This window comes from Sapajus apella, unplaced genomic scaffold (genome assembly GCF_009761245.1).
Source record: "Sapajus apella isolate SASKATOON/1434 unplaced genomic scaffold, GSC_monkey_1.0 scaffold59, whole genome shotgun sequence".
NCBI classification, from domain to species: Eukaryota; Metazoa; Chordata; class Mammalia; order Primates; family Cebidae; genus Sapajus; species Sapajus apella.
In genome coordinates this window covers 1,213,176-1,225,519 of record NW_022436999.1, presented here as the reverse complement: position 1 = coordinate 1,225,519, position 12,344 = coordinate 1,213,176, and the positions used below count along the sequence as shown (strand labels likewise).

The 12,344-nt window shown below is 39.1% G+C and overlaps 1 protein-coding gene across 11 annotated transcripts in view; it reads left to right on the top strand.

Annotated features, from left to right (window-relative positions):
- Positions 1 to 12,344, top strand: part of RGS6 (regulator of G protein signaling 6) — a 627,092-nt gene that overhangs the window by 30,599 nt on the left and 584,149 nt on the right. For all 11 annotated transcript variants that reach the window (XR_004259060.1, XM_032245700.1, XM_032245707.1 and 8 more), the window contains exon 2: positions 1,074 to 1,177. Coding sequence is in view for 10 of the 11 variants with exons in the window: in XM_032245700.1 (XP_032101591.1) it covers positions 1,094 to 1,177 (84 nt within the window). In the remaining variant the exon portion in view is untranslated. The remainder of the gene's footprint in view (positions 1 to 1,073; positions 1,178 to 12,344) is intronic.

Below are 12,344 nucleotides of genomic sequence, written 5' to 3'. Positions count from 1 at the left end.
TCATAGTGTTCTGCAGCCATCACCTCTCTCGAGGTCCCTGAAGGAGACTCTGGATCCATTAAGCAGTCACCCATTCCATCCTCCCTGCAGCTACTGGCAACTGCCAATCTGTTTTCTCACCCATTCCATCCTCTCTGCAGCTACTGGCAACTGCCAATCTGTTTTCTGACTCTGTGGATTTACCTATTCTGGATATTTCCTACAAATAGACTCAACATGTGACATTTTGCGTCTGGCTTTTTTCACCCTTAGCATGTTTTCACTTAGCATGTTTTCCAGATTTATCCACATTGTAGCATGTGTCAGTACTTTATTCCTTTTTACGGCTGAATAATACCCCATCGTAGGGCTATACACATTGTATTTATCCAGTCATCCACGGACGAACATTTGGGTTGTTTCCACCTTTTAGCTATTGTGAATAGTGCTGCTGTGAACATTTTTGCACAAGTATTTGATATTTGCTTTCAGTTATTTTACGTATGTACTGAGGAGTGGAATTGGTAGATCATATGGTAATTCTATGTTCAACGTTTTCTGAGGAGCCACAAGGCGGTTTTCAATAGTGACTGTATCATTTTGCATTCCTACCAACAATGTATGAGGATTCTGATTTCCCCATATCCTTGCCAAGACTTAATTGAGTGTTTTTTGTTTAATTATAATTATCTTAATGGGTATGAAGTGGTATCTCCTTGTGGTCTAGACTTTGATTTCCTTAATAAAATATTCATATTTTACTGCATAGAATTAATCAGAAAATGAGCTTTGGCAAGGTGAACCCAACAGCAAAATGATTGGCTTCATGCGTTTTCAGGAGATTAAGACTGCCGTATATTTACTCCTGGAGTGTGCGATTCTGAGCTGAAAATCCGTAACATGTTGTTTGGGGATTAGAAGAATATTTGTGGATAGTAAGACTATAATCATCCTCTAAATTTGAAAACATATATCATGTAATGTCATGTTTTGTTTTCATGGCTTCTGTCAACAGTTACTTAATTCTTTGCATTTCAAAGCCCTCTTTATATAATTCCTTCACGACTTAATGATCTATTCATTTATTTTTGCAGTGTGAGTGAAGACACTCAGGATGGCTCAGGGATCCGGGGATCAAAGAGCAGTGGGGATTGCTGACCCAGAGGAGAGTTCTCCTAACATGATCGTCTACTGCAAAGTAAGGCATCTGGTCAAGCTCTGTGCGTGCTGCCCCTGTGGACTGTTGTGTTCTGTGTCTGTTCTGTGCAAGACAAATGTTTTCTGCCTAAACTGCCTTACTGATAAATGAATATTTTCTTCTCACATCCTCTGGTTCTCTAGTTCTAAAATTCAAGTAAGTTCATACTTGAGCACTTGGTATTTAACACTTGAAAAATATTATGCCATTTAGTTTTCTTTAAACCCAAAGGTTGCCTAAGCTATGCAGATGGGGAAGACACGTTCTTCTTCAGTGGAAAGTCCTTAGTGTAAGATGTATGAACTGAAAGTTCTTCAGACTTGTAGTATGTACAAAATCTGGGCTGAATGCTGTGGGAGATAACAGAGGTATATTTGTATGAGATGCTTACAGTTGGTAGGAGACATAGGATGTACACAAGTAACTGTTATAGAGTCTAAATGTTAATTTCCAAAATAGACATGCAAGTAGTGTTATATAATTTTAGAGGAGGAGGCCAGTTCTTCTCCCAGCCTCAGAGGTGAGAATGGGCTTGTGGAAGAGTGGTCGTTGAACTCAGTTTTAAAATCTGTGCAGGATTGCTTTATGTGGAAAGCAGAGAGGAAGAACATACAAGGTGATGAGATGTTTCAGCAAGGGCACGGAGCTGGGGAAAGTAACAGCAACAGGAACTGGTTAGCTTGGGCATAGGATACACTATAAGGAGTAAATGAAGGTAGGATTTTGGGAAGAGTGGCTGGCTGGAGCCAGATGTTATGTAGGCAATTTAATTATGAAAAACTTGTGTGCCAAGAGTTGTAAGATCAACATCTCTTTGGGACTATGAATCTTGCCCCAGTGTATTGAATGATGGTTGTCAAGATAGAGCAGAGGCTCTCGGAGAGAGATTTCTGTGTCTGTGTGAAAGGTAAGGGGGGAAAGGAGAGACACTAATATAGGCTATGAAATCACCTGCAGAATTGAGAGGAACTAACAGGAGGAATTAAAAAGTCTGGATTAAAAATGACTTGGAAACTGAGTGAATATAGGCGGCAAGTAGAGGGTCAAAGGTGACTGGGTTTTTGACCTTGGGTGAATGAAAATCATTGGTTCTATTAATTTGAAATGGAATATTTGGAAAAAGAATACATTTTAAAGGAAGAAAATATGGCACATAGTTTATTTTAGTATATGCTGAATTTGAGGACATAATTGCTTCTTATTATAAACGTTTTTAATGTTTGCATGTTTGTGAAAATTTAACCTATTGTAGGTTAATAAGGAAATAAGTTAATGTTCATTTATTTCACTAACTACTTGAGTTTCTGCTCACTTCTGTGCATTCTGAGAGGCTCTGTGTGCAGTCTACGTTACTTATGTGGGCAATGTGGAAATAGATATTCCTGGATGATCAATATGGTGAATTTTTCTCTTTTCCTTATAAAAATAGAGTTCTCAAATTATTCTTGCTTTGAGTGTAAAATTCTGTAATTCTTTGCTTTGCAAGAGTATACTTAGATAATCCATCTCTAAGAATGATGCTTGTTAAATTGCGGTAAAGAAAAAAATAGATTAATGGGGCTGAGCAATTAGTGAAGCATACAGAATAATAGAAAGACATTGAGTCACTGTTACTTTCTTAACCCATCCCCAAACTGGGAGACCCCATGCCAGGCTGGTAGGAGCATGGGCTTTGGAGTGAGATTTAGGTTAAAATTCCAACTTGACCACTGTTTAGCAGTGTGACTGTAAAGTTAGCCCGTTAACTTCCATGAGCCTCAATTTTTTCATCAGTAAAAAGAAGAAAAAATGTGGGAGGAAGGTAATTGTGAAGATCAATTTAGATAAATCAAGTGAGGCATCTTATATCCTACTTGGACCACAATGTGGTCCATAATGAATATCTCTTTTTCTTTACATGTTTAGGTCTTGTAGAGACAGTGAAACTTGGAGAGAAAATAAATTATAAAATTTCTAAATGTTGGTGCTGGTAATCAGTTGTCTAGAGCAAATTTATACAGTGAGCTTTTTTTTTTTTTTTTAAGACACAGGAAAACAATAAAAATGTTTTTATATGCTTCAGGGGATTGCAAATTCATGAATTATTAAAGAATAAGAAATGCAAAGATCGTGTAATCCAACCACCTTTCTACTAGAATGTTTATAGTATGTTTATGGGAAGAAAACTTCCTGCAGGTTTATGAGAACTTGGTTTTTATTTTTTGGGTGGTAGTGAGGGACTCTTTTCTGGTTTAATTTAGTAACAAACATGTCAGTTGCTGTAGTTCTTTAGAGAAACGACAATTAGTAATGAAACTATGTCTTTCATGTGACAATCTTGTTTAGATAGTATATTTTATTAGCTATATTAATTAATATGTTTATTTGCTATATTAATTAATTACCATGAAAGGGACATTGAGTTGGTTCAGTCTGTTAGAAAGAAGACACACTTATGCTGTGACACCATTTTAAACCTAGTTAACCTGACTTCTTAAACCATGGTTGTACTTGAACCAGGGGATTTTCATGTAGTTTTCTACTCCTGATGCTGTAGGCTGCCCTTTGGCTACAACCAAGAACTTACCTGCTATAGGATATTATCCTCAAGGTATCATCAGTAAAGGTTGGATTTTGAAGCCAATGACAATTCAAAGCATTTTCTGCGGAAGTCCTTTTGTGTAATCATTTATTCAAAGTTGTAGCCATATACCCAAACCTTTCCTTAGATACCCACAACCAAAATTTACATTTAAAAAATTGTGCTTTCATTTTTGTTTTCATTCTCTTTTTCGTTGTTGCTGTTTTTTTTCCTCTTGTTGTCAGACACTTTCAGTGTGAAATTTTTGCTTGGACTGCGTTGTGTAGATTCAGTTGCTGACATTTAAAAAGCCAAATCTAGAGAAATGAAGCTTTTGGGTAAACTTTTGAGTAATAAGTGGATGATTATGTCCATAATGTTGTTGTGACTTTTAAATGACATTTAGAATGGTAACCTCTTGACATACAAGTGTTGATGGGTTGGTTTTTAAAGCCCACACTTTTCAGAACACTCTTCATTTCCTTTTCATGTTTTCATGTCATTAACTGTGAGAAGTTGTACTTTCCCAAGGCATGACTTATTGACTTGAACAGACTTTCTAATTTAGTTTTTCATCCTTCATATTCACAGTTTGGATTGGAGGTGTGTATGAAAAATGTATTGGTCACATTAAAGATCTATTTAAAAGAAAACCTTAATTATTCATGAAGACACCCAGACCTGTTAACCTTTTCTATATTCCTTTTCTATATTAGGACCCTGAGTTATTGAATTGTCCAACATAATGATGATATTTGAACCTAGCTATATATCACATTATTTAGGTTGCTTTATAAAAATGTTCATTCTCAAAGGACCCCCTCCACAAGGTATTTCTATTTAATAGGTTGGAGCTGGGTCTTAGGAATCTGGGTTTCAAGATGTTCTCAGGAGAATTTGACGCCCAACTAAGTGTGAAAAGCACTTACTTAGTCTTTTACAATATCCAGGCACAGTATGTGTTGCAAGGTAATGAGAGAGTTGGTGTTTTGAATTAGATTGTTGATTTCATAATTATTTATGGCTCTCTCAAGACATAGAAGAACCAAGCTCTTGTCATAGGGATTTTAGTAGCTTTTCCTTAGAGATCTTCTAGTCTTATTTTGTAGGTGAAAGAACTAAAAGTATAGAGAGGGTAGTAAGTTGATTACGGTTACTCAGCACTTTCCCATGGAAAGTTTGGAATGATCTCATTGTTAGTTTACTGGATTTCTGTTCTGGTCGACCTAATAATTGTCTTGAAAGGAGATGGCGACTGACATTCTGGAATATTTTTAGGGAGAATATTTTTTATTTTCAAAACCCTACAAGATTTTTTCATTTTTAAAAATAAAATGTGTGTCTTGTTTGTTAAATATGATGGTCATGTAGGTTTACTCAAAAGTGGTTTTTTTCCATTGCTTTTTATTATATTCTGCATCTCTGTGCTTATATCTGAAATATTTTGTAGTATTTCTTTAGTGCAGGTCTACTGAAGATAAATTTTCTCAGTTTTTGTTAGTCTAAGATGTCATTGGGCCAGCCATGTTGGCTTATGCCTGCATGCCTGTTAATTCTAGCACTTGGAAGGCCGAGGCAGGAGGATGAGTTGAGCCCAAGAATTTGAGTCTGGGCAACATAGGGAGACAACGTCTCTACAAAGAAAATTGAAAAAAATGAGCTGAACGTGGTGGTGCATGCCTGTAGTCCCAAGTAGTCAGGAGGCAGAAGTGGGAGAATCACTTGTGCCTGGGAGGTCAAGGCTGCAATGAGTCATGGTTGTACCACCTCACTCCAGCCTGGGCAACAGAGTGAGACACGGTTTCAAAGGAAAAAAGAAAGTCTTTGTTTTATCTTCATTTTGTGAGGGGTGTTTTTTTCTAGATTTAGAATTCTATATTATCGTTACTTTATTTATCATAACTGTCATTGTCTCTTGACTTTCATTGTTTCTCTTGGGCCGTCAGCTGTAAGTGTTATTATTGCTCCTTTGAGTGTAATCTGTTTTTTCCTTTGGCTGCTTTTAAGATTGATTTCACTTTGGTTTTAGCAGTTTCTTTATGAGGTGTGTGATTTTCTGTTTTATTTATTCTCCTCCGAGCTTGTAAGACTTATTTGATTGGTGTGTGGAAATTCTTAACCATTAACTTTTCAGATATTGTTTATGCCTAGTTTTCTCTTTTCTCTCTTCTTGGGATTGTGTTCATATGTTATGAAATTTTTTTCCTCTAGATTTCATATGTTTCTTATGCTCTTTTCTGTATTTTTTATTCCTTTGTCATTCTGTGTTTCAAAGTGAATATTTTCTATTGACTTATCTTCCAGTTCACTAGTTCTCTCTTCAACATATTAGATAATTTGTGGTTAAAGCCATCCCATTGAATTTGTAATCTTAGTTATTAATGTTTAAGTTCTAAAATATTCATTTAATTTCTTTTTATAGTTTTTAAGTTTTCTGCTAAACTTCTCTATTTTGTCATTTAATTCGTAAACATATTAATCACAATTGTTTCAAAGTTCATGTCTGATATTTTAAAGTCTTTATCACTTGCTGGACTGTTTCTGCTATGCTTTTCTTTCTTTTTAATCTTCTTTTTGCATTTCTGTTTATTTTTATTAAGTTCTGGGCATTATACAAATAATATAGAAGAAGTCATTTTCGGCTCTAGGAGAATGTTATGTTACTTCTGAGAAGATTTAACTATTTTTTCTTTTATGTCAGTCAAAATAGGAGTGGATTACCTTAATCAAGTTAGACACAAAGACTGCTTGTAGCTGGACTTCAGTTTTTGTTAGGGCTAGATATATTTCTAGATGACCTTTACTCTTTGTAGGGAACCCTTCTGGTTCCAACCAAAATCCTGGGTGTTCATTCAGGCCCCTCCTCTTTGGAGGACTCTGACCTCTAATTTTTGTTCCTTAAACTCTATGACACTGCCGGAAGCTCTCTTGAGCTTCTTGGTCATACTTTTTGCTTAAGAAATTGATAATGCTTTTGAAAGGAATAGGCAGCTCCAATTGCTGGACTCATCTTCTTAGTTTTCTTCCTTCAGGTCATGGCCTCACAAATTCTTACTGTCTTGGTTGCTTTCCAATGCCTTCAAACATGTTTAACAAAATGTTTTTAACATTTCCAGTTGCTCTCAGCAGGAGGGTGGTTCTGAGACATCTAGTTAGCCCTTGCCAGAAGTAGAACCACAGAGCATTGGCTTTGAAGAAGATGGATCCATCTTTTATAGCCTTGGTTTGCTCTTAAAATGTTTTAGAAAAGACATATCCTGAGTTTCTTTGTGGTCTAGGGTGACGGTGGTAGAGGTGAAGAAAAGTAAAACTTTCAGTGTATTTAAAAAGTAGAATTAACCTGTGATTAGCTTTAGATAGAGATGAGAGAGGTGGATTCAAGGCTAATGGCCAGGATCTGGTCTAGGCATCTGGACGTCCAGTCACTAGGATAAGTAGAGGGGGAGTGACACTGGAGCGTAAAGTCACCACAGTAACAGAATGACATTCATCACAACCTAGTTATGTAAAACTCGAGACAGAGGGAAATAAATCCAGGCAAATACCTTGAAATATGCAATGGACCCATAAAGAAGCTTCACCTGGAGGAAAACTTACCATGACTCCAGAGACCTCTTCAGTTTAGAAAGCAGGAGGTAGCTTGTATCTGTCAGTATGACACTTTTGAACATTCTGTATTAGTCTCCTAAGGTGCTGTAACAAAGCCCCACAAACTGTGTGGCTGAAGACAACAGGAATCTATCCTGCCACAGTTCAGAAGGGTAGAACTCTGAAATCAAGGCATGGCTGGGCTATGCTCGCTTTGAAGGCTTAGGGAAGAACCCTTTCTTGCCTCTTCCTGGCTTTTTGTGGTTGCAAGAGATCCTTGGTGACAACGGCATCACCCTGGTCTTCACCTTTGTCCTACCTCACCTTCCTCATGTGTCTACCTCTGTGTCTTCACAAGGCCTTATAAGGATACCAGCTGTGGGAGTTAGGCCTCCATCCTCCTACCCCCAATCCATTATGACCTCATCTTAATGAATTCAATCTGTAAAGACCCTCATTTCCAAATGAACTTACATACACAAGTCCCAGGGTTTAGGACTACAAAATACCTTTTTGAGGGATGCAACTCAACCCACAATTTCTAGTTTATCACTGTGTGAAACTTAGTGCTCTTTGCAAAGATTAAATCAACAAGTAGTGCACTTATGGAGCTGTTGCTTCTCACAAAGCACTGGGGGGTGGGGAGGGGGTGGAATAAAAGGTAGCACAGCACACAGTCTCTGTCCTAGACAACTGTACTGCCCAACTGGGGAGACTAAGAGCGATGCAGAATTCAGGCAGAAAATGAGCTTTGGTTGGCTACCTACCATGTACCAGATACTGCGGTGAATGCTGCACATATATTGAACCACATAATCATCAGAATAGCTTGCTAGATTGGTGGTGTTCATCCTATATTACAGATAAGGAAACTGAAGATCGGAAGGAATAGTACTAAGTGGTGCTATCAGCATTTGAATCTAGATTTGCTGTATTCTAAAGCCTGTGGTTTTGGGGAAGAAACTGAATTATGTAAAATAAAATCTTAAAGCTGTTTGAAATTATTCATAAGAGAGTTAGTGTGAGAGCTGGGTGTGGTAGCATGCAATTGTAGTCCCAGCTACTGAGGAGGCTGAAGTGGGCGGATCCCTTGAGCCCAGGAGTTCAAGACCAACCTGTGTAATATAGTGAGACCCTGTCCCAAAACAAACAAACAAACAAACAAACAAACAGGACAAGGAAGGCTTGTTGAGGAAGAAGACATTTGAAGAAAAATGATCTGAATTGTATTTCTAAGAAAGGGCAGGAGTTGGCCCGGTGGAAAAGAGTCAACAAAATGATTCCAGGTGATGGGAGCTATGTGAACGAAGGTATGATAAGATAATATCAGATATATTTAGGAGAACATATATTTTATAATACTGCATATAAGAGATGTGCTTTATATAATTATAGCCTCATTCTTCATATGGAGACCTTGAAGCAAGAAAACACACGTTTTTAACTCTGTGGTCACATGGTAAGGTATGGGTAAAGCTGAGCTTTCTGCCAATTAATCTTCTTTTCATTCTTCTTCAGAAATAATTATTTTCCATTTAAAAAGTAATAATTCAATTTCAAAAGAATCAAAGCATAGAGAAAAAAATTTCACATATCCCTACCATGCAAATATGACTAAAGTTAACATTTTGGTCTGTTCCTTCCAGTCTGTTAATTTGCATCAGTAGTGCACGTAACACATTAACCAAGTGGGTAATCACACGTTCGGCTAATGGGTATGTGCTATTTTGTGCTTCTCTACCCTAGCCTAAGCACTAATCTGTGCCATAATATGTCATCGTTATCATAGTTTTAAAGGGTAAATAATATTCTAAGTGGATAAGTACCATAATTTAGCGATTTAGGGTTTGTCATTAACAGCAAATCTACTTATTTAGGTTTGTCATTAACAGCAAAAAAATCCTAGATCAAAATGCATGACCTGTGTTACAACCTATTATACATATGGTTTTCTGGAAGGTCAATACTGATTTTGCTGCATATAGACTGGGCTTCTCTGGGGTGTTGTAAAAGTTCTATGTCATTGAACTACAGACAGAGAGTGAGGGGATTTCTGACAATCGGGGCCAGCATTTCTTCACCTCTAGACCACATCCCCATCCTCCTGTCTGCCTGGCTTTGCAACACCACCCTGATCCTGAGAGCTTTGTGGATGCCAGGGGTATTCAGAAATGTTCGACTTGAAACCTTTCCAGGACATTTGCTATTTTGTTCTCTATTTGTTTTTCTTCAGCAACTAACTAAATACGAATCACATTTCAACCTCTTTCCACTCCCCACAGCATTTTTTCCTGCCTGCACCACCCCGGCCTACAGTTTAACCATGGGGTTGCTTCTTATATTTTAAAGCTAAATACAAAAGCACAGTTCTGAGAAGCAGCCAAGTTCTGCAGCCAAGTTTGAAGAATAAAACTTTAAAACAGCTCTTCTGTCACACACTTGAGAGGGGAGGCAGGCTTTGCTATAAATAAGTCACATTCCATTTCTATCTCATCCTTTGCAGTCCTCTTGGGTAATGCTTTTTGTATATGACTACAGTGTTCTCGAACTGCCCACTCACCCCTTTCAACCTTCCATTTCATGCCTCACTTTATTTAAATGTTCAGTAGTTTTGGAGCTTAGGGACCCTGCATGAAAGAGGAGTAGACCATTCTTCAGGGTTAGATGTAATGAGGTTCAATGGCTGACTTATTAGAAACTACACTTTGTCTGTAACGCTTTGGGCAGCTGCCTGGATTAGTTTCCTATTGCTGCCATAACAAATTGCCACAAATTTAATAGCTTAACACAAAACAAAAGGCTGGGCATAGTGGTGCATGCCTGTGATTCCAGCACTTCAGGAGGCTGAGATGGGCAGATTGTTTGAGCTCAGGAGTTCAAAACCAGCCTGGCCAACAGCCAGGAGTTCAGACCCCGTCTCTATTTAAAAGAACACAAAAATTATCTGGGTGTGGTGGTGCACACCTGTGAACTCAGCCACTTGGGAGGCTGAAGTGGGAGGATCACCCGAGCCTGGGGAGGTCAAGGCTGCAGTGCACCATGCTTGTGCCACTGTACTCCAGCCTGGGTGACAGATTGAGACCCTGTCTCAAAAAACAAAAGACCAAAAAAGCCCACAAATTTATTTTCTTACAGCTCTCGAGATCAGGGGTGTAAAAGGATTTGGCCGAGCTGTGTACCCTCTGGCGGCTCTAGGAGAATTCATTTCCCCGCCTTTTCCAGCTTCTAGAGGCTGCCTGCGTTCCCTGAGTCACAGCCCCACGTCACTGCGACCCCAGCTCTTGGCCTCACATCTCCTTCTCCGACTCTGACCTTCCTTTCTCTCTCTTATAGGACCCCTGTGATTACATGGAGCCCACACACATAATCCAAGAGTACCTCCCCATCTCAAAGACCTTAACTTAGTCACACCTGCAGAATCTCTTTTGCCAAGTCAGATAACAGGTTTGTGGGATTAGGGTGTGGACATCTTTGGAGGGCTGCTGTTCTACTTACCACGCTGTCTTAGGAAAGGAAAATAATTTTGGAATTTTGTCTTTTTCATAGCTCGAGAGGGGATATGCTGAAGTTTTGTTTTTCCTTCCTGTATTTGTGATGGTTCATATGTGGCCATCTAAACTAAGTCTGGGATGTCTGTCTGTATTGGCTGAAGTTCATTGGCAGGCAGAAAAGATTCAGAGACTGGCAGTGAAGACGGGAGGATGGCTCAGTTAAAGACCGTCACTCCTTGCTTACTGGATGCTCCTTCACTCCCTGCACACTGCGTGCTCCTATCAGGCCCCTCTCAGGGCACAAACTAAGCCCATACTATCCAGGAGAAATGACTGAGTAGTTACATTCAAAATGAACAAAGGAATGCCTCGTTTACTGTAGTCGCATCCAGTGTGGCTTCCTTATAGGATTATTTGTCTCCAATTATTTTACATATATTTTTTATTTTTTGAGACAGAATGTCACTCTGTCCCCCAGGCTGGAGTACAGTGCTGTGATCTTGGCTCACTGCAGCCTTGACCTCCAAGCTCAAGTGATCGTCCCTTCTCAGCCTCACCGTAGCTGGGACTACAGGCATGCACCAACACACCTGGCTAATTTTTAAAGTTTTTTGTAGAAACAGGGTCTCGCTGTGCTGCCCAGGCTGGCCTCAAACTCTTGGGCTTAAGTATATCCTCCCACTGTGGCCTCCCAACGCTCTGAGATTATAGGCATGAGCCACCATGCTTGGCCTATATTTAAAAAAATATTAATTATGATACTAAACAATACAATGAGAAGGTGAATAGATAACCTTCTCATGGCTGTGTAGCTCGCACAGTGGAAGACTTTATGTGCTTTTTTTCAAACAACGAGAGAAAGTGCTGGCAAAACGCATTTCCCTTAGCTTGAGAGACATGTGACAGTCTACTTGTTGACTCTGCCAAGGCCTCTCTTTGCACCATTTTCCATGTTCTGGTCAAGAGTTGTGACATGCAGTGGCTGAAAAAAGGCACACAAGGGATAGCGTTGGTGGCCAATCTGCCAGGGAAGAGTCTGACCCTGGGTGCTAGCATGACTCAAGGTAGATGAACCCCTACGAGGAGCTAGTCAAGGAAACAGATGAGAAAGCCTGACTGTCAGTGAGTGAGCAGGGAGTGAGCATTTCCTTTCTGAAGGGAGTTGACTGTCCTAACTTAACTATGTTGCTGGGAAGGAGGAGTCAGTAGTTGAAACAAAAGTCTTCCGTGGGTGATGACATGTTACAACTTTAGGACAGTTGTCAGCAAACTACTTGTCCTTGGGCCTAATCTGTCCCCAGACCTTTGTTCCCTTGAGCCTCAGGATGATTTCTGCATTTTGGAATGGTTGAGAAACTTCAAAAGAGAAGCCATATTTCGTGACATGTGAAAATTATGTGAAATTCAAATTTCAGTGTCTGTATATCAAGTTTTGTTGAAACACAGCCACATCATTTGTTTATGAATTATCTGTGGCTTTTTTTTTTGAGCCACCACGGAGGAGTTGAGTGGTGGTGACAGAGACTGT